This window comes from Procambarus clarkii, chromosome 63 (genome assembly GCF_040958095.1).
Source record: "Procambarus clarkii isolate CNS0578487 chromosome 63, FALCON_Pclarkii_2.0, whole genome shotgun sequence".
Lineage (NCBI taxonomy): Eukaryota > Metazoa > Arthropoda > Malacostraca > Decapoda > Cambaridae > Procambarus > Procambarus clarkii.
In genome coordinates, this window is record NC_091212.1 from 7,514,728 (window position 1) to 7,538,596 (window position 23,869).

General features: G+C 42.4%; 1 protein-coding gene across 3 annotated transcripts in view; it reads right to left on the minus strand.

Annotated features, from left to right (window-relative positions):
- CPT2 (Carnitine palmitoyltransferase 2) overlaps positions 1-23,869 on the minus strand; it is a 48,412-nt gene continuing 24,543 nt past the window's right edge. For all 3 annotated transcript variants that reach the window (XM_045760784.2, XM_045760785.2, XM_045760786.2), the window contains exons 7-14: positions 23,521-23,662; positions 19,019-19,175; positions 16,940-17,210; positions 9,562-9,758; positions 8,746-8,915; positions 8,142-8,367; positions 3,510-3,702; positions 1-240 (exon numbers count right to left, since the gene is read on the minus strand). In XM_045760784.2, coding sequence (XP_045616740.2) covers positions 117-240; positions 3,510-3,702; positions 8,142-8,367; positions 8,746-8,915; positions 9,562-9,758; positions 16,940-17,210; positions 19,019-19,175; positions 23,521-23,662 — 1,480 coding nt within the window. In that variant the 3' untranslated portion in view covers positions 1-116. The remainder of the gene's footprint in view (positions 241-3,509; positions 3,703-8,141; positions 8,368-8,745; positions 8,916-9,561; positions 9,759-16,939; positions 17,211-19,018; positions 19,176-23,520; positions 23,663-23,869) is intronic.

Sequence of the window (23,869 nt, forward strand, 5' to 3'; positions counted from 1 at the left end):
TACCATAAATATTTTATTGCAGACCCTCATAAAATATTTCACTATAATTGTTAGTATACACTGTACAGTACTGTACTTTCAAGGAGCAGTTGCCCAACCCAAATCATAGGTTAAGACTATTGTAATACATCATGAATAATCTTGTAGGCTTTTTCAGCACATTCAATAAAGCCAGCACCATCACGATGAGGAGGATAGGATGACAGTACAATCCCCAGCCGGTCATCCTGAATCTGGTAGCTGCAAATAAAATATTTATCTTGCATTTTATTCAGCATATGTGATATCACACATCAAATCCAAAAATATTTATTATAGTATTAATCCTAAACAAAACTTAAGGTACATATGTAATTTAATATGCTAAACTCAACAAGGCCTAAAATAGATAATATTTAATAATAAAATTATTGTTTTAATGTGTAAGGATTAAGATTTATGAGCGAGTACATAATTGGATGAATATAGACTAAACTGGTCTATAAGGCATGCTAATTATAGTACCAAAATAGGTAAAATTAAAAAAATATATACTATGATGACAAAACTACTATTCAGAAAATGAAGAAACGACATTTCAGTCTGACCTGTACCATTAACAAGAGTTGGGTTAACATAAGAAAGTGATATGAAAGAGTACATTTTTTGTAATGTGCCAGCTGCCAAGATGACCTACCATATCTCAAGGCTAATGATTTCTACAAGTATTAGGTTTGGTGGAGTGCAGGATTTTGAAGCAACATATACTTTCCCTCATTTTCTAAATCGAAAGAAAATGGCCAGCAAACTTCTCACTTGTGTAGGCTTATGTCCACTGCAGTAGCCATAAAATTAACCTTAACATTTATTATGGTTTCAATAGTTAAAATCAAACTTTGAATGTAATGAATGCTCTTTTCTAGTGGGCCACTTGGTAGCTCCTTGTTGCTATCGCATTGGGATTACAGTCAGCCACATGCTATCCGAACCCCTCAGGAGTGAGACTGAATGGTTTACATGTTGTGTTCGAATAAGTGGTTAGTAATCCTGAAAAGCTAGGGATGTGGGGGAATATATGTTTTGATCTTCTTGTTAACAATGCTCCATCAACTATAATCTTCAAATTATTTAGATAGAAAAGGTGGTGGTGGATGATGATAGTGCTGGGTTAACTGAAGTGGAGATTAATGGTGATGAGGCAACCTCAGCAGACTGCCTTTTACCATGTTACCTTGTGATGATTTTGGGGCTCAATGTCCCTGCGGGAGGCCTGGTCGACTCATGTACTCTAATGTACCTATTGCCATGGCATAGTTGAAAGCTTCTGAGCCATTCATTAGTGTATGAACACTGCTCAAATGGTGCTGTGTACAGTCACTGGGCAAACTAGTTCCATCTTTATTACACATTTTTATTCAGAAACAACTCTGCCCTACCAGTTATCCAAACTTTTTTATCCGAACAAACCCCAATCGGATAATAGGAAGGATAAGAAACTTAGATGATTGTCATGCCCTTCAAGAAGACCTGGACAAAATAAGTACATGGAGCGCCACTTGCCAAATGGAATTTAATGTTATTAAATGCCATGTTATGGAATGTGGAATAGGAGAACATAGACCCCACACAACCTATATATTATCTGAGAAATCTTTAAAGAATTCTGATAAAGAAAGAGATCTAGGGGTGGTTCTAGATAGAAAACTATCACCTGAGGACCACATAAAGAATATTGTGCGAGGAGCCTATGCCACGCTTTCTAACTTCAGAATTGCTTTTAAATACATGGATGGCAATATACTAAAGAAATTGTTCACAACTTTTGTTAGGCCAAAGCTAGAAAATGCAGCAGTTGTGTGGTGCCCATATCTTAAGAAGCACGTCAACAAACTGGAAAAGGTGCAAAGACATGCTACTAAGTGGCTCCCAGAACTGAAGGGCAAGAGCTACGAGGAGAGGTTAGAGACATTAAATATGCTAAAACTAGAAGACAGAAGAAAAAGAGGTGATATGATCACTACATACAAAATAGTAACAGGAATTGATAAAATCGATAGGGAAGATTTCCTGAGACCTGGAACTTTAAGAACAAGAGGTCATAGATATAAACTAGCTAAACACAGATGCCGAAGAAATATAAGAAAATTCACTTTCGCAAACAGAGTGGTAGACGGTTGGAACAAGTTAGGGGAGAAGTTGGTGGAGGCCAAGACCGTCAGTAGTTTCAAAGCGTTATATGATAAAGAGTGCTGGGAAGACGGGACACCACGAGTGTAGCTCTCATCCTGTAACTACACTTAGGTAATTAGGTATTCGTATAGCACGTGGCTAAATGTAGCACTTCAGACAGCACCTAAGTTGAACAAAGACAAATATCACATTTAAGTTTGAAAGAAATTCAGCACCCATGGTGGACTTAGGTGACTGATCCATCATGTTCCAACCAACAGAGAAATTAACAAACAGACCTCCCAAATGCAAAAGGAACTGGCCGCTGGGCCAGTATGCAACTAGTTAGATGTGATAGGATTCAAGGGAAGGAATAATGGGAAGAATCAGAATCTGGTTCGTGGTTCCCGGTAGGCCTAGAACTCCATCGACTGACTGTTGTCACGGTCTAATATATACACATATGATCGGTATAGCTCAGGGGAGCTGAAGGGGCTCTCCACAGAAAAATTGTGTTCAACTTTGTCAAAAGCTTTGGAAGCATCAAGAAACAGCGAGAGAACAAAAACTACCTTTTGAAATGTAATACCGAATAGTTTCCACCAATACGAAACTACAGACTGTAATTACCTAAGTGTAGTTACAGGATGAGAGCTACGCTCGTGGTGTCCCGTCTCTCTAGCACTCTTTGTTATGTAACGCTTTGAAATTACTGATAGTTTTGGCCTCCACCACCTTCTCACCTAACTTGTTCCAACCGTCTACCACTCTGTTTACAAGAGTGAATTTTCTTATATTTCTCCGGCAGCTTTGTTTCGTTAGTTTAAATCTATGACCTCTTGTTCTTGAAGTTCCAGGTCTCAGGAATTCTTCCTTATCAATTTTATCGATTGACAAGTAATGAGATTTGTATGCAAACAAAGTCAGAAGTGGCCAGTTTGTCAGGTAGAAAGTCAGTGAGCATACAATCAAATACTTTCTTTAATGTGTTAAAGGCAACAACTCTTTAGTTATTAGAGGACATAAAAGCCTGGCAGTTCTTTGGAATGAGAACAAGTACAGAGGTGTTTATAGTAGATGGCGAAGTACCATGGGAGAGGAACCCTGTAAGACACACACACACATATAAACATACATTTTCAGAATTCATTGTTTAAAATTGTAAAGGGTATATGTTAAAGGGGCTATCATAACTCCCATTTTTTAGTTTTCTAACTGCTTTCTCAACCATTACGGGCAGGTCTCACGTACAGCTGTAGTTAGGGGCATTTCAATCTCATTTCTCCTATATTTAGTAAAAAAAATTCCTTTATTATTTCCTAATCATAAGTACCTAGTAAAAAAAGATAATTAGAGCTTACCCAACACCAAATCCATCTCTAACAACTGGTGCAAAACCACCAAAACTAATAGCAGCAGATGGAAGAGTAGACGTAGATAAGATGTTATGATTTATTCTGGCATATGCAGGATCAGAGAAGAGATCTGGTATCTGACCACCTTGAGCTTCTGCTAACTTTCTCAGACCGAATAGGTGACGGTCAAACCCCTGACCTGGAAGTATAAAATGAAGTATATTATTTTAAAACAAGTTTACAGATCTATTCTTCACCTCAGTATTTCATAATTAATGATTTCAAATCACAAAAGACAAAAATGAAGTGATAAATGTAATGAAATGTTCCTTTCTGCATAGCTTCTTGGTACTTTAGGCTCAGATACCCCAAAGCCTCTAAAAGCCTGCGCAGCCTATCACAAACCACGACTACAATTGTTAGCACAAATAGTTGAGGGAAGCCTGGAGGTCAGAGTTCCACTCAAACACCAGCAAAACTTGCTCGAGTGATTTGGGTAGAGCAAATTAAAACCACTGTGTTTAAGAAGAAAAAATGTATATTCAAGGCAAAAAATAATTGAAAGTTAGCCAATGATTGTGCCACAAAGCTCGACTGGAAACGGGACACTACCAAGGAAATGAAAACACCATGGCACTTGACCCAGGCAGTAGATGGTGAAGCACACCATAGAGCCATATATCCAACAATGAACAAAGAACTCTGAAGGGAAAACAAAAACCCAGGGAAACCTTAGAAAAATACAAAGAAACACACACAAAACCCTTAAACAGAATAGAATTATAAAGAATCCAACAAGGAAGAGACAGGCAGGCAAACACACTGCCATGAAGAAAGCGAGCAGCCTAGCCCAGGAATGAGATCCAACCACAACCACTGCAACTACGAAAGGCTGCAGTGGACCCCAACCGAAGCCAGAGATGCAGTTTGCAAACTAGGAATGACAACAAGGGAACAAGGAGGATAGCAGACAACTGCACAGGGCTGATAAACCCACCTAGACAGAATGGCATATCACCACTTCCTGCAGAGAAGAGCACCCATCCCAGATAGTAGGGTACCACCAACCCATCTGACAGGCATAAAACCGATGACTAGAACAAGTGGAATGGATGTCCAGAAAATAAAAAATCCTTTCTGAAAAATAACTGTGCTAACTCCTCAACTATAGAACTGAAATTGCAAGGGGTCGGGCGACAGCAGAGAGGATTGAAGGACAGAATCCAGAGGCTAGGTGTACACACAGGCCAAAAGGCGGCCAGGTACGCACACACTCCTAAATGGCCCAGTGCACGCACAATCCCCAAATAGCCCAGTGTGGGCACAATACGCAAATGGGCCAGTGCACACACAATCTCAAAATGGTTCAGTATATGCACAATCCTGGACTAATTCACAATAAAGAGGCCTGGTTGAGGACCGGGCCGCAGGGACGCTAAGCCCCGAAATCATCTCAAGATAACCTATATCCTAAAAGGCCCATTGTGCACACAATCCGAAAAGGCCCATTGTGCACACAATCCGAAAAGGCCCATTGTGCACAATACCAAAAGGTCCATTGTGCACAATCTGAAAAGGCCCAGTGCACATTGCCCAACACAACATATGTACATAACTTGAAATTACTGGGGCACATAGCCCATGTAACACATAAATGGAAAGATTGAAGGCATACAGTTTGGAAGTTTACAGCACGCAATTAATGACACAGAGTGCAGAGAACATACACTAATAGAACATGGCAGGCAACACAGAGAAAACACCCTGAGTGCCACAACCCAGGGGCCTGGGAAACAAAACCTGGAGGCACAATGCCCAGAGACCCGAAGGAAAATAGTCCAGGAGACCAGGGCACGAAATCTGAAAACTTAGGGTCAGCAAACCAAAACCTGTCAGTTACACAGCCCTACAATCATGAGGCATGCAGCTTGACGCCCAAGACAAGAACTGGGCACCAGGGCAGAGAAGAACAGCCACAGAATGAAGACTACATCACACCAAGGCTACCTAGTAGACCAGCATTCATACGGAGCACATAATTCATACATGCAGGCAGTGGTATGTACAACTGAGAAGAACACAGTGAACAGCACCCCAACCCATGGAATGGGTAAACACAGCCCCAGAAATGGTAAAACCTCAATAAGACCAGAAGATGATACACCTCCACAAAGACATCCACATACAAAACCCCAGCAGAAACTTGTCAAGTTACCTCCTGAAAGCTTCCACAGTTGTTCAAGTGACATATTTTGCATGACACCAGTCGTGCCCCAATGCAAAATACAGTGATGCTCAATGCATAATAGATGGGGGTAAGTGACAGGTGCATACACAGACTCCTGGGGAAGGACATGCAACTGACACACCCAAGGGGCCCAACACTACACTACACTGGTTCTAAAAGTGGCAGACACCAAACATCGCCCATTACACAAACTTACCACTAAAAGGGCTACCAGGAATGTAAAGCACAGCCCTGATGATGTACAGAGGGCTACCAGGAATGTAAAGCACAGCCCTGATGATGTACAGCAGCCTAGGGGAAATTATTTATCAACTGTCCCAACAATGGCAAGGGGTAGGCTGTGGGGCTGACTGAGCAGTCTTAAACTGAAATGCCTAGTGAATCGGTGGGAACTTAGTATCCAGTGATGGAAATGTGTTTAGGATGGGGACAATGGTGTGCAGCATACACTTATGTCTCAGTTTCCAGGTTTGTTTATGTTCAATTTCTATACTAATACACACATTTATTAGTTATTCTTTGTAAAGTTTCTATCAATTAAAATTATTTGTTTACTTGTTATAATTAAGGCTAGACCCCCTTACTTGTGATCCTTGAGCATAAATCCTATATACAGCTTTAGCATATACTGAACCTAGTTCCCAAAACCCATTTCCATCATTGTCAATACCAATAGCAGCCAAACAACTTGGTTTCCAATTGTCATGGGACAGGATGCTAGTTAAACTTATTGAGGTGTCCCTAGGCCAGCAACTGACCTTTCCCAAGATGCAATCCAAAAGTCATATAACTCTTCGGTACCTATTTACTGCTTGAACAGAGGTATCAGGTGAAATGAAAGGTGCCAAAATGTCTCAGTCCTGTGAAGGGAATTGAACATGGAACCTTTCCATTGTGAACTGACTGTTTCAACTATGATAATGTAGTTTAAACGATAGTTAGTACCTATAATGCAACTGTGGACCATACAACTTGTGGCCAGAGAAAAACACTACACATCTGCCTAGTTTATTTAAGCCTTGTGGTCAGCAGAGAACAAGGCCGATGGCAACAGAGGAACACGGACATGACATCAACACACTCAGAACACAGCGAGTATGAGCTGTCACACCCAGCCAGCCCTCCCTCACTCCTCCATTGTATTCGCCAACATTGCTTCTCCCATCATACAGTCATTCACACCAATGTTTCATGTTCATTTATGTATATTTACAACATATGTACACACTATATACTGTCACACACTACAGTATACACATTCACCATCAACACATTCAGAACATTGCGAGTGTGAGCAGTCACACCCAGACAGGCCCTCCCTCACTCCAACATCTTACTCGCCAACATTGCTCCTCCCACCATACTGTTATTGTTTTTATTACACATGTTATATATATACCTATCTACATGTTTTATTTTCCAGAACTATGCAAGTAAGCCGGTATTGTGTCCAAACTGTACAGTGGCCACCATACACTGCATGAGAAATCACACAACAGACAGCAGACGATGCTACGATTACGACGTCACCTTCCTCACCAAAATAGCTCCACTCAACATACTCCTGTTGCTGTTATTACACTATACAGACACACATTGTATATACCCATGTACATGTGTGTTCCCCATAGCGAACCACGAAGCTAGTATAGTGAGAAAAAAAAAAAAAAAAAAGAGAGTGTGGTTGCCACACAGTGAGGCTACCTCAATTCTCTCCCTTCCTCCCTCCCTCACCAAAATTCCTCCTTCCACAATACTACGCACAACGCTAATTATAACCACAATCCTGGTCACTAATTCCTGTAAATGAATAATTGACCACAAGTTTATTTTAAAAAGGAACCTAAGAAGTCATTTGAAGATTCCTAGATGGATGAAATAATGCTGTGGTGCTGTGGCTAGCGCTGTGAACATCGTGAACAGCATTGAATCACTGATATTTGAACATTATACCAGTCATTATCACACTCAGGCTCTTTTACAATACTATCATGGCTAAATAATACAGGTTATATATATATTTTGACATTATTAGGCGATGCTGTGGTCACACGCTGAACAGCAGAGCTGTGCACTCATGCTGTGAGCGCCAGCCTTGGTTGCTCACTCACTACTGAGGCTCTCACACCTGAGAATGTGGACCATGATTTTTTTTATATAGATGGTGTCTGTTTACAAGAGCCCTGAGGAAGCTGATATGAACCCCATGTAGCTGCGGGAGTTTTGAATGGAACGTGAAAAATACAAATACCTGGAGGCGTGTAGCGCACCCCAGACGTAGGCCTGCAGGCGCGTTGCGCAGTTAAAGGGTTAAACCTTAAATTAAATATTATGCAATCAGATAGAACATGGAACACAACCTTGAGTCTACTATAATATAGCACTCCTACCCATGGCTGCTTCTTTGGTTAGCATCCCATGAACTTTTGAGCATTCCATCACCAATTTCTTCAAGTCTTCACTACTTGGTGGCTGTGAACCAGACACAGCTTTGGCAAATTCTACCGTTTCCAAGGTTGCAGGACGCACTGTTTCTGTACGTCCATGTTTAAATGCTGACGTACTGCATGACTCATATGTAGCGACAGTCATTCCATGTTGGAGGTAATATGCAACCTGTAATAAAATATGTAACTCTGCATTTAAAGATATTTACAAAATCAAGATTAAAAATAGCCACTTCATAAACTAATTTCATTAAATTAAATTTTAAGAATTGCTGCATATGAACTTAATGAGTACAACCTCTAAAATTTAAATATTTTGAGCAATTTAAATATTTTATAACATAATCACCACTTTCATTTAAAACTTTATGGAGGAAATTATAATAAAATAATGAAACTAAATTTAGCGCACTAGATCCCTAACCACTGCACAACCAACAAAATAAAAACACACACAAAATAAGACAAATATTTATGTCTGTTACCATCACCCCAAAATACATTATTATTTTTGTAATTCGTTGTAGTGTTTTATCTTAATAAATACCTGAAATCCTAACTGCATCATGGCATCTGGCGACACATTTCGCTTTTTACATATATTCTTGCCGAATATTGTTGACTCCAAAACATCTACCTGTAGAGCACTGGTGCTAGTCTCGTAGGTTTGGATAGCCTTATCAATAGCAGCCTCCAAATTTGGTGTCAAGTTGAATTCTGAAATTAGTATTAATATATAGAAACTGTACATATAATACACTGTTTATACAATGTTTTTTGTTCAACATTTACTATGAGAATCCATTTCTTGTATGAAACCATCATTAACTTTTTTTTTTTTAGGGGGGTAGAGAGGGCAGAGGGGGAAAGGAGAGGGCATAGGAGGAGAAGAAAGGGTATAGGGGGAAAGAGAGGGCATAGGGGGGAAAGAGAGGGCATAAGGGGGGGAAGAGAGGGCATAAGGGGGGAAGAGAGGGAATAGGGGGAAGAGAGGAGTAGGAGGAGGAATATGGGGAAGAGAGTAAGGTGGTATAAGGGGGGCATAGAGAGAAGATATGAATAGAGGGGGGGCATAGGGGGAGAAGAGAAGAGGGAACGTGGAGGGTGCATAGGAGAAGAGAGGAATAGAGGGGGCATAGGAGTAGAGGAAGCATAGGGGAAAAGGAATAGGAGGGGATATAGGAAAGAGAGGAACTGAGTGGGAACAGGGGAATAGAATGGGGGGGGGGGGGGAGATAGGAAGAAAAACAGAGAGGGGAGGGGGAGGGACACCCAAGCACAGCAAAGTACCCCAAAACATTACTACATTACATAATAATGGTTTATACTTATTTGAATGAAGCCAGAGTGAGGACACACATACCCAGCCTCCGGACCAACTGTGAGGCATCAACTTTGGCAGGTACACTATCAGGATGGACGTAGGGATGCTCGTTGACATTCTTAGCTACTTCATTAAAATAGCTCATGACAGCCACTCCATCTCCCCATGAATGCTCAAAATTTAGGCCACCTTGCCCATCACGACTGAAGACTAATGAGAAAGACTTGTCAAACCACCTGAAAATAACCACTGAAGAAATTAAATATTCTTTACAAAAATCAAATTCAGTAATTATTTTAACCTAAAATTATTCAAATGGAGAGTGTATTTAATACTGTAATCTTTGTCATCATTAATCTATTTCTCATTTTTGTGAGATGCAGAAGAACTTGCCTTGAAAAGATCAATCAATACAAACAATAAATATTAAACATTTAACATTTAAAATGTTCAACTCTGCACACTATTCACAATATTTTACACTAAATCATTTGAGAAAGCAAGCACCATCAGACTCAACATCCACATCATCATCTCATAATTCTAATCTCAAACCTCTTCATCACGTAGTAATCATTTATTGGTTCAACAAAATCACAAATTAGTTTTCTCCTCAATATTAGACTTCACAGACTTTCAAACACCACATCTTGTCCTGACATGATCAGTCCTTATTCCATCCATCTTCCTAACACAACAAATGCTCCCAACATTGTCAGTCCATACTGCATTATATCTTGCTGCACTATGCAAATACCACACCAATGGATCACATTCACACATGAGCAATAATATAACCAGCTTCTTCCCAACTAACCACGATATAGATATTTCAAGTAGGGAAATCTTAACCAAGAATACAACAATGCTTCTTCATTAAGCTGTAGTTCTAATGAATCGCTTAAATTTTTCCAGATTTAAACATAACTAATAAAAGTACAGTGCTATAATTCGAATTAGCACTACAGAAAAATTATTGTTCCCTAGAGAAGAAAATTAAAGTGTGGTGGAACAATTTGGTGAAAAAAACCCAGCGTTGAATGTAATGAAATGCCATTTTCTGGGCGAGACCCAAAGGCTCCTGAGCTATTCTGACTGATATGTAACTATTAGCTTTCTGGCATCAAAGTGCATGGAGTTCTTGCCTACCAGGGACCACGAGCCAGAAACTGGCCCCCCCCTCAGAGAGGCACGAGGAGCAATGCCTATAGAAACCCGCGTGTGGCTGGAAGCATTCTATGTCTGCCATCAACCAGGTTAGGCACCCAGAAAGGTAAGCATCCCAAAACAAACCTCAATTCTGGTGAAAATTGCTACAAAAAGCCGAACCAGTGGATAGAACTCCTCAAACAGAAACGAGCAGGACGTCACACGTTGCCGTCTGCACAGCTCCCCCCCCTCCCCAAGAGGGGGCAGGGGAGCCCCAGACCCCTGCGCCGACCATCTACACCCCAGTTCCGAGACTGGATATCAACAACACGCAAAAACCCCCGACAGGGGGGAGGGAGGGAGGGTTGCCGGGGAGCCTCCGGGACTCACCCAGAAAATGGAGTTTCATTACATACAACGTTGGTTTTCTGGGTGGAGCCCCGTCGGCTTCCCGGAGCCATCTACCTGACATGACGGAGAAGTCCTGTCCCAGAGATGAAGGGTGAGAAAACGGAGAAGAGTACCCACCGATAGGACAGGACCAACGGACGCGAAGGGACAAGGAACCGAACTCGGGGAGGGGCCAACGCCCAACAACTCTTACGCAGAGGGGGGAAAAGGAAAAAACCCACTCCCCGTAACTGCAAGCCCCGCTCAGAGGGTAGGAAAACCCTGGCAGGGTCCAACGGGGCCCGAGGCCCGCAAGTCAGCCCCTCCCCAGCCCCGGGAACCTCCATGGCAGGCCACGAGGCCAAACTGTCCCCTCCAATGCCCCAGCCTAACAGGAAAAAAGCCGGGGCAGCCGGATAAATACTAAGGAAGGGAGCCCACTGGAAGACTCATACAACACGGCTGGAGGAACAGGGTCGAATGCCTCCGTCGCTACCCTGGAAAGGGAAATCCTCGAGATCACCCAAGTCTCAAGACCATCGAATCCCCGCCCCGACCCCAAACCCACAGACGGTGAGGATTCGGATGCAGGGAGGAAAGGGAGGGGGACCAGACTAGACCACAACAGGGAAAAGACAAGGGAGTGCGGACGGAAACAAAACCGAAGCTTCCAACACCCCCAAGCCCTGGCACAACAAGCAAAACGGGGCAGCCTCAGGGCTTCCGGGGAGCAAAGAATCTAGCGTGTTGCAACCACCTGAATCCAATGTGCAACGGGCGTTGCATGTTGGATTCTGCCTGCATCAGCATAGTCAGCATTAGACCAGGTAACCGAGCCACAAACAAACAACAAAACTCGCAGGACTCCAGGTCCTTGTTTGAAGGTGATATCGACCCAAGAGGCAGTAGACTGAGGCAAAAACAGCGAAAGTCACCCTGAGACAAGGGGACAAAGCAACCCTCGAACTTGCACAAAGCGAGAGGGGACTCAGGGATCACATCCATCGGACCCCCTGTAACCCCATGGGGATTCCCAGGGTCCTGAGATGGAACTCACGCTCAGGGAAGCCCAGGCAGGGTACTGTTAACCGGCGCCCAAGTCTACAAAACAACTATCTAAGAACTGAACCCCCGGGACGTGTACACTCATGTGGGACCAAGTACCACCAGAAGAGAGAAGAATACTCAGTACACAGGGGGTAATAATCAAGGAATAATCAAGGCAGATTAACCAGGCAGGCAAACAAAAAGAAAAAGAAAACCCTGCAAGAGGACAGTGTACCCAGGCAGAACAGAATGATTGGTGACAACAAGCTGCGCAGTAAGTTGCACCCCTTACCAGTGTAAACTGCCCCCTACTCTAAGGCAAACGAGGGAGACAGAACACCCAAGCACACAAAGGGCGGCCGAAAACCAAGCAGTAAACGGCCTAGCAAAGGCAGAACCCAAGGAACTTGTGGAAGGTGACCCCAAGCCCCAAGGGTAGTACAGTACTTACTGGGCACCTAGGGAAATACGAGTACTGAAGAATAACGCCCGCCTCGCGCACCACCTAGAAGACAGTCACCACACACAAGACACAATACTGAAACAACCACTGGAGTCAAAGCACACGACATCTGCCTTTAGCATCAGCCTCAGAACTGAGGTGTGAATGGCCGGCACAAGGGTCAGGGGCTCTTCCTTCCCCCTCTCAGAGAGTGGGGGGAGCTGCGCAGACGGCGGCATGGGATGTCATACTCGTTTGCTCGTTTCTGTTTGGGGAGTTCTATACACTTGTTCACCTTTTTGTAGCAATTTTCACCAGAATAGGGGTTTCTTTTGGGATGCCTACCTTTCTGAGTGCCTAACCCGGTCAATGGCAGACATAGAATGCTTCAAACCACACGGGGGTTTCCTATAGGCCATTGCTCCTCGTGCCTCTGTGAGGGGGGCCAGGTTCTGGCTCGTGGTCCCCGTTAAGCCCACAGATCTCCATACACATGACTGATGCCAAAGTCTGACATTAGCATATCAGCCTGGATAGCTAAGGGGAGCCTCCGGGGCTCCCCCCCAGAAACGCCATGATACTTCACACTCTTGCCGAGATGAAGAACACAGGTGGGACACCATCAATGAAACCACCTGATCATGATATAAATGGTGATACACAATTGTCAAAAAAGACCAGATGCAAAGAGTGGAGGAGTAGATCAAACCAGCCAGGTACAGGACCAGCCCGATCAGCTGGAAGAGCCGGAGCCATGGAAAACGCCCCAAGTTCGGACATCGAGCAAGCAGCGACTGAAACCAAAGCTGGGCCGACCACCATGGGGCCACAAGGATGACTCTCCCGGATAAGACTCCAACCAAGCTAGAACCCAAAGCAACAGCTGGACCGGGGGAAAAAGGGACAGGTACACCACCTCGACCAGTCTTGCTGAAAAGCGTCCACTGCGACATGGGAAAGAACCACATCCTTGATGAGCAGACAAGCAGACTGGCTGGGACCCCACACCAACCAGTCGTCAAGGTAGGCCAGAACTTGAACCCCTAGCAGACACAGACGAGTCACCATGACCCGGGTAAGATGCATGAAAACGTGAGATGCCAGATTTAGGCCAAAAGGAAGGCAATGAAAGCGGTAAGCACGACGCCCCATTAGGAAACCTAACCAGTCCCTGAACTTCAGAGAAATCGGGATGTGCCAATACATGTCCCGGAAGTCCAGACACACCATCCAACACCCCAGCTCCAAAAGAAGCCAGACCTGGGACAGCGTCGTCATCCGAAAAGAGGGGCAAGGAATCCAGCAGTTCGGGCGGGATATGTCCAGAATGAACTGAAGATCTGCACAGCCCTATTCCAGTACTGGAAACAAGCGGGGAAACCCACTTGAGGGACAAGGTTGTTTTGACCACACCCAAGCGCACCCACTCCAAGATGACCTGACAAGGCAGGGGGGCAGAAGCCTGCCCTGCCAGTGCCGAACCCCCCAGAGGAGGAGCAGCAGCCTATCGCCACCACTGGGAAGAAGACACGACCTGAAACACCCACAAATTGTGGGACCAAGGGTGGGCAAACAGAGCCGACCTCCCTTCCCCCCAGCGCCCCATCAACGGGACGACCCGCGAAAGGGCCGGTGCCACTAATGAGAAGCCGGCCAATGTGCAGAGCGAGCAGTGCGCCGACCAGATGACGATGGCTCCGAAGGAGGCGCCGGTCAGAAACTGCCACCAATGGGCCCACCTCGCCCAGAAGAAACCCAAGCTCTGGCATGACCCTTCCAAGAAGCCCGAGAATAGCCCGCCTCGGAGAATCAACAAATCCAAAAAGAGCATGGCAACTAGCTGAGGCCGCTTGCAAAAACTGAGTACCAGCCCCGTCTGCAAACAACAACAGACAGAAGGGTGACGAAAATCCAAAAGCCAGGACCCAAATGGATTCCAAGGAGAGAGCGAGGACGGCCTGGTGATGCGAGAGGCAAAGAACAAGAGACACCGCCTCCAGGAGTATCAGTGCAAATAGCTTAAACAGCAAAGCCAACGCCCCAGACGAAGGCAAGCCAGTCTGAGGATAGCTCGAGAAGGGGAAAAGAATCACAAGACCGAGGACAAATGCCTACGGGTGCAAAAATCCTTAGCCACCAAAGCAGCTGAAAGGGTAGGAACCTATGCGTGCTGCAGAAAGCCAGTATCACGAGGAAGCACAGGGGCGAAAAGGCACACATTGAGGCGCTCAAAATCATTCCCCAAGTAAACCTAAAGAACGGTAGCAGCCTCCCGCCATTCAAGCACGTGGGTCCAACAAAACCCATGCCATGCTCCCTGAGAAAAGAAAGGACAGTTTGCCAGCCAGGAAGACTCTGGAACCTCATAAAGCACCCAATATGGAGAAGAACCAGGAAGTTCTTCCCGGTTCAATATGAGGAAGAATGCAGTAAAACAAGAAAAGAGAAACCCTGCAAAAGCACACCACCAACAGAGGAACAGTGAACAAGGCTGCTGCTAGGTAGGTGAGCTGTGCAGCACCTTGCGCCCCAACCAGCAACAACACTACTCCCTACCCAGAGCCCAAAAATGGCGGAGGTTGATGACGTTTGCATGTTTACTTGTTTTCTTTTGGGGAAGTTCTATTTTTCTGTTCTGTCTTGGGTTTGCAATTTCCTACCAAGTGGGGTTTGTTTTGGGACACCTATCTTCTTGGTGCCTAACCCCGGTCGATGGAAGATATCGAATACTCCCAAATACAAGGGGGTTTAATTAGGGCATTGCTCCCTGTGCCTCTCTGATGGGGCCAGGTTCTGGCTTGTGGTCCCCGGTAGGCAGAACTCCATTGACTGTAGCCCCAGACTAATATAAGCTAATATCAGTCTGATAGCTCCAGAGTCAAAGATTCTCCCCACATTAAAAAAATTAAAAAGGAATTATATAATGAAAGGAGGAGGAGGAATAAATAAGTATCAAACTGCTAAGCTAGGATGGTTATACAGCACTGTAAAGTGTAATGTAAATATTTCCTATATACTGTAACTAGATTTCTATACAGGAGCAGAACATAAGTGAAACTGAACAAACTAAAAAGACGGTCTACAAAATGACTGTTCAACTTTAATCCAAGCAAATGTAAGGTGATGAGATTTGGAGCAGGCTTGAGAAAATTTCCCAAGTGCCATGTCGGAAAAAAAGACCTGGGATTAATAAATCTCCTATGCCTATTCCCATAGGAATAGAGATTAGAAAGGCTGAGAGACCTAGACCTCATCACACTGGAAAAGAGAAAGGAAAGAAGCGACATGATTAATAAATACTGCACAAGATTATTCAAGTCACTGACAAAGTGAATGGAATCAAAATGCTCAGCATGCAGAGGAACATGACAAGAAAACATAGGTGGAAACTTGAAACTCAGAGAAGCCACTAAGACATAAGTAAGTGCTACTTTAGTTTAAGAGCAATGAGTAGGTGGAAGAAGCTAAAAGGGAAAGGTTGTTAGGTTTACTCCAATTTCAAGAGTACAGTGGGTATGACAGGAGGGAAGAGGGTTGGGAGTCATAACAGGTAACTAAAAGGTGAAGAATAAGAACTGAAGCTCACCTTGCAAGCACATGTAAGTGTACATACCCTAACATATTCACAGCTTTATATTTTCAAACTTTTTACATATTTACTTTTTCGAATTACCCTGCACAGTTGTTTGTCAGCAAACCTATCTGCCCTTTGTTCTAGCCCTAGTGGTTTTACAAGACAAGGGTGTTTCAAGAATTTATCCCAAATAGAAAGGGCTTGCTGTACTGGCAACATTATCATGTGCAGTGACCACACACATCACCATGTTGCTTTCCACAAGAATAATCATTTTTCAATTTCTATATGAATAATACCTTGTCTATTGAGCCTGAACACAAAAAACTCTTGCTGCTAGCATTGTATTTTACTTCTAAGAATACATGGTCACACTCTTACCTATTGGAGGCAAATACTGTACATCAAAGATATCTGCCTCTTTCCTAGTAAATATTAAGTCCAGTGTTGATGGCACATTACTTTCCCCTCATTCTTGTTGGTTCTTTAATATTCCAATACAGTACATGAATGCCTCCTGGAAGAGGTAATATGCCAATCCAGTTATCTTCTGTCCCTGTATCATACACACACACACCAGGAAAATATAGTTAAATAACCACAAACTCTCTCAGAAGCCTGGTGCAATTCCTAAGGCTTGGCAGTATCTGAGTGTAAATTTGAGAAAGGTACACAGATGGACAGTCTAGAAAAATACACAAGACAAGAAGAAATTCTTCTGGGGGGATACATAAAAAAAGAAAACTAAGGTATTCCCCACATCTGGGATATTGTTCCTAATCATAAAAGTACTGTCGGCTTATGTAGCTACAAACCGATTCTTCCCATTCCCATAGAGAAATGTGCGATACATTTTTTCTGCATCTAACCCAACTTCTTGATCATCAAACACTATATTAAAGGCAGCACTATCAATAGAATTCAGAGCAGCTTCATTTCCTGCAGCAACTAATTCTGTCCGACAGGCAGCCCAGGTGTCACGATTTTCTGATGAGAGGATGGCAATAGGATATTTTGGAGGTGGAGTTTGATCCTTGGCAATGTGTGATATGCAGGCATGAATATGGTTTGGAGGTAGAATGTTACCTGGAAATAAAAACGAAAAAGACCCAAAATTAGCATAAAAATGATTAACAGATAAGTAACATGCATTATATCATACAGTATACATACAAAATATATAAATATATACAATTTACATACAATAAGAAGAAGATAATTTATACACACAATAAAAATAAAAACATATTATACACATACATATATAGATACTGTACATTCAAACATACATTTCATACATAAAAGCACATCCAAAATTTAGATCATATTCTTGATTTGTGGAAAAACTAGATTTCAAAAGTTACCCAGTTTTTGGCTATTTATTCAACTTGTCCTCTCAAAAAATATATCACATTTTGACATCAAAATCCCCAATGGACGAAATATGATGTATGATAAATCATAGTGGCTCACAAACATTTGTATTCTCAACGTGTGTGTGTGTGTGTGTGTGTGTGTGTGTGTGTGTGTGTGTGTGTGTGTGTGTGTGTGTGGGGGGGGGGTCGGTTCAGTCGAGGCACTTTAATTCATCATTATCCGTTCATTGTGACAACTTGACAGGATGCACCGATTTATCACCAAATGTTCTTGACTTATCTTAAAGCAAATGTTATTATATATGTTTGAACATATTCTGACAAATAATACTGTAGATAAATAATGATTTTCTGTAGACAAAAAAAAAACCTGAAAATTAATTTCATTAACTATTTTGTATTGTAGCACAGGTTAGGGTTGATAACCCAGAGGAAGCAAAATGCAGGTATTGTACTATGTCACGTTTGCAGTCACCCTGAACTGGTTTTGAAGTTCAGGATGATTTCACCCTGAATGGTATTAACCATGGTATTAACCCATGATTAATATCATTCTTTTAGCTACAGACTGTAACTGTACCACTAACAGCCAACCCAAGGATACAATGCTATGTAAATAATTAATTGGAAAACAGAACTATTCAAATTTTCAGGCTTAAAAAGTTTCAATGTTTTAATATGACCATATATACAGTAACAGTCTGTGCTTCCTCAATAAAATGCAATATACTACTCACAAAGAAGAAATCATCATCCCTTAGCATTAAAGATAGTGGAAAATATTCAATGCCAATGGTAGTTGCAGAGATACAGAACTGTATTTTTATCCCAAGTGTAGGGCATTCTACCAGCAGGTGCTTTACACTCAGCAAAGCTCCACAGTACTTACAGTTTGGCAAGTGATCACCTGTCAACAAGTATTTGTTTCATGGGTGTGCTTCTACACAAATGAGTGAGCACAATATCTCATTGGTGTGATATCTGTGGGTATGACTGGGGATGGACTATTTCCCTTACCGTGTTACAACTAACAAGGCATCCCAGTAATGATACCAAGACTCGAAGACAGCCAACCTATTTTCCTGATAGGAATTGCCAAATGATAAAGAATTCCTTGAGAGGATTAAGTTAGTTGAGAAATCCAGCACCCTCAGTACCAGCAAAAATATATTTCAAGGCCATGCCTCTTACATGAAACCAACCTAAATTAAATGTTCCAGTGAAATAATCTCATTGGAACAAGCAGCACAGCTTGACAGTAAAAATGGATATTGAGGTAGAGAAGACTATTACTTCAGGCAAAAATCAAGAAATACAGCCTCAAATCCTGAACCACTGTATTTCCTTAGAGAAGGAAATACAGAAATTGAAGAAAATAAATAAATAATCACCTATCACATTGTCAGTACTTTTACTGTAGCACATTTTGCATTGCAGGTGCAGATATGATGAAAAATAGTAAGGACATTTTTTGGATGCACTATAATTAATATGCAAACAACTTAAGTAAACACATACCATCTGCATCGAGGACATCAAACACGTAAAAGTGGCCATTTTTCATGAATAGCATGTGGCGGGCACTCGAATCACATTTCAGCTTGTCTTTGCCAATCTCTGGGATACGAGTGGAGTTGAATAGATTGCCAAATTGAGACATATCCAGAGGAAACACCTAAAACATAAATACATAATGATAATGAAATATAAAAGAAATCAGATACTAGTTGAATGAAATACTGTCAAATAAAAAAAATTAGATCAATTAAAGAAGGAAGTCAAATGTGATATCCATTTCATTTGTACTGTATATTGTATGTGAACAGTATACAGCAGCATTATTTTTGTGGTGAAGCCATTCACATGATGCACCCTACATGAGAAAATATGCACCCTACATGAGAAAATCACTCTTGCACCCTACATGAGAAAATATGTAGTGAAGAATTTAAGAAGTAATTAAGAAGGGTGATGAACAATCTCTGTGTGTCACACACAATGTATGTAAAGAGAGCAAGACCATTCTCTGAAATTGTGACGGTTAATGCAAAAGATCTTTGAGTATTATTATAAAGTAACACCAGGATCAGAATCTAGTCTGCACCGAGGTTAGTGAAGGAAGGGTCATGGGAAGGCATGGGAATTTCCAATCAACTGAGTAAATTTGCCCAAAAAGTACAAGTGAAGCAAAAAATTACATATCTTGATTAAAGAGAGAAGAGATGAAAGCAACAGTAGCAGTAGTTTGCCTCATACATTATTACCCCAGCATATCACTAGGCTTTATAGCTCAGGTCACCCATGTGTCCTGCCTGCCAGTCTCCACTTGTATGCCCCATCTAATCCCCCCAAGGCACAAAGGGGCAAGGAAGGGCAGGAACAGTGAGCTACTGAAACCACTATGAAAGGACATTTCATTACATTCAATGCTTGATTTCTGGCCAGACCTCATTAACTTCCCTGTGCATACTTCCAATGTGTCTCTCAGTAAATAGTCTTAGAGCAAAACTAAATTAATAATGGTACAGTACAATTATAGGGCTGATCTGCGAGGTGAGAAAACAGCAAACCCAAAGCTCAGAAAAGGATAAACTTGGTACACAAAGTAATCACACAATCATGATCATAATAATGTGGCATAGTTGTCTAGACTAGAGCATGTGCCTGGGAACACCCAGCACATATATTCGAACCGTCATCACAGATCCTATGGATTTGCTCATCAACTTGGTGACTGGAAAGGCATGAAAGAGCCATATAGGCCAAGCAAGGACAGGCAAAATTTAAAAGTAATGAGCAGGCAAAATTAACAGTCAGAAATCCTAGGCCTGAATATTAACAAAGGAAGCAATAATAACAGCATACATGCACACATCAGGCTAGCTGAATCAAACCATCTAACATAATATTACAAAACCTGGCCTTGAAAAAAGGCAGCAAGGAAATAAGATTGACAGAGAGAGAGAGCACCCTCAAAAGCCCAAAAAGGAAAGTGATAAATCAAAATAAGCCATAAAGCCCAAGGCTGCACTATGTAGTCCCACTGCAGACAAATAGTTGATCTGTGCAGAAGGTGATACCACCCATTCAGCAAATTCTGGCCCAGCAGAAAGACTATGCACACAAAGTTAAAGCAATCAGGAAAAACCTGGAGGGTCTGTCAGGAAAGATGAGGGGCCTTATAAGTGACTGCAATACTGTCTTCACATTAGTGAAGACAGTATTGCAGATGTAGTAAGGCTGATAAGCTGATGACTGGAGCCTAAACCAGCCAATTGTCGAGGTAGGCTAGAACACGAATCTCCAGAAGTTGAAGACTTTGAAGAACAACATGAGTCAATCTGGTGAAGATCCTGGGAAACCGATTGAGCACAAATGACAGTCCATCTCAATAGGTGTATTAAAGATAACCCAATCTGAACCCCTAGTCCTCCAGTATCCACTCGATTTAACGGCCTATATGGGGCTGTACCCAGGTCGTTATTTCCGGGGCTCCGGTATTTCTGAAGTTGTTGAAGTGTCGGTAATATTTCGAGTAACATTCGGGAAAGATATATTTAATATAACTAAAATGAAATAAAGTTCATTGTGTAATTGCGTTCCAAGCTAGTTCCTGTGTTAGTGCCCATTCTATCACAGGTAACAATTAATAATTCCTTCATATGACAAGTTGGATCACCAAGTGGACAAGTGGACCACACAACAAGTGAACCATATTAACCAAACACCTCCCTCCCTCCCTCCCTCACCACCACTCTTTCCTCGCCCCCCCCCACTCTTCTCTCACCATCACCACCACCACCACCACCCTCCCGCCTTCACTGCTTCTATCCCTCCGTGCCTCCCTCCATCCCTGCCTCCCATCCCTCCCTCAATGTCTTCCATCCCTCCTTCACTGCCTTCCTCATAACATAAGAACAGCAGGCTATGGAGGAGGGAGCTACTAACGGGGTCAAGGCTAGGTGTAGAGGTGGACATGTCTGTCAGCGCCTGCTCGCAGATGCCAACTGTGCATAATTCATAAATAAAACTATATTTTGTTTAATTAATAAATAAGAAACCATAAAACATGTTAATGATTAATATTGTATAGTAATATATGGAAAATTAACATATTTTGGCATAAATATTTTACAACTAAGATTAAAAATTTTAATACAGTATGGGTGAGAGGTTTGGCAACCATTGCCTGGTCAGCAGTCCTTCCCTCCTCCCCTTCCCTTACCACCTCCCACTCCATCATCACCAACACTCTCCCTGCCTCTCCCCCCTCAATGCCCCCCCTCCATCAATCACTGCCTCTCTCACCACCACCAACACTCCCTCCCACACCACCACCACCACCAACACTCTCCCCCTCAATGCCTCCCTCCATCAATCACTGCCTCCCTCACCACCACCACCAACACTAACACACTCCCTGCCTCTCCCCCTCAATGCCTCCCATCCCTCCCTCAATGCCTCCCATCCCTCCCTCAATGCCTTGGAGGTCAGTGGCCTATTGCCATGTGAGGGCCCGCTGATACCAAAACAAACCCAATACCGACCTACAGTTATATCGACCACCAGACCAGTATATGAGGCTCCAGATACCGGTCTCCCAAACCGCTCATTATCAGCAGATCGGTATAAAAGAGGCCGTTAAATTGAGTGGCTACTGTACTTGAATTCTGGATAGATTTAGACCACTGAGAAAGGACAAATCCAGAATAAAATGTGCATCCAAAGAATCTCCCATGGGAATGAAAAAGAAAAGAAAAGCTGGACACCCCTCAACAAGGAAGAGGTCACAGCAAGCATTCTTCTTTAACAAGGCACAAATGACAAATAGGAGGAGAAAAGATAACTGAGTGGACCCTTGAGACACCAGAGGGATGGCGAAGGAAAGGAACAAGCCCACCAAAGGCCCTGTGATGTCATACAAGACACCCAGGAATCTCATGACATGGTGTGCTCAAGGTGGTCATATAAACATCCTTCCCCCGACACCGTCACCAGGGTGTACCACCAAGGGGCTGGTGGGAAAAATCTTGCCGACTGCTAGGTGAACACCAAAACTGGCCATGCAGCAGTGGTGCCGAAAGCACAGGAACCACACACTGGAGCAATCGGCTAATGAATCAGGCAAGACAATGAAGAGGGTCATCGGCTGGGACCCAAGGGGATCTAGGCTGCCACCTGGTGGTGCCTTGGAGAATTAGGGCAGGTATATTTGCCCTTGTCATTCTTTTCTCATAAAAATGTTGATGTTTATTTTGTTGTTTGACTTTGAGCAGTTTACCTCATATGTGGGTTAATATTTGATCCCCAAATGTTCCCTTCACCTCTCTAAGAGAACCAAACCCTTTCTCCCAAAAGGCCAAGAAAACCTCAAAAGCCTGATTTTTGAGTGCACCTCTGTAATGTCAGTGCTGATAAGTTTTAGCAAGCTACCGAGGGTCATCAATACATTGCTGTATGGAAAAGTTCTAAATTTTGTATAAAACCCATTTAGATATATACTATATTTCAACATTTTCTATTATATTTTAAGAGATCCTGATAAACTGCAGCTCTGTAGGCACTATAGTTTTATTTGTTACAAGTGGCTTTATCTAATATCTATTACTTTATCTAATACATTTGAGCCTTAATAAAAATGTGGAATGTTTAAGGCCACCGAAGATATGAACTTGTGAATTTGTTAAATTTTTTATGTTGACACTAGCCAATGTTATTGACAGTGATATGATGCTAAATCAGCCACAGTAACATTATATCAGCACAACTGACACTGAGCTAATGTCAGATCAATATGAATTACATTGTTATAACAGTGATCCAATATTGAGTTTCCCAACTTTTATAAATTTTGCAAACTTTTGAAATAATTTAATATTTTGAATGTCTCAGGTTTTAGGAGTTTCAGGTTTCCTGTTGTCTGGATTTTCAAAGCTCCATTATTAGGTAATTTGTATACTCCAGAAACTATTCAGTTTTCTTAGTAGTCTCAACTCAGAAAAATTAAAAGTTTTCCTCACCTTTAAAGCATAAGCTGCATATGAAGCAACAGAAGAAGGCATCCATTTCATAATTTCCCAGAACCTTTGATTATCACTTTTTGAAGGGTTAAGATGATAAACAACTGGCTCTAAGAGACCATCCTGAAGAGTTCGCATGTACCTGTTGAATCATATTAATCACATCAAATCTAAACATCCTTGAGGATTACCAACACTTTAATACTAAAAGCAATGAAACATTTACAGCTATAGGACTGTACATATATATAAAAATACAATACTGAATGTAAAGACAAGCCTCTTTCTGAATGACATTTACAAGGGGGGGAGGGGGAAGCTCTGTTTAGTCCATTATTCCACCCCCCAG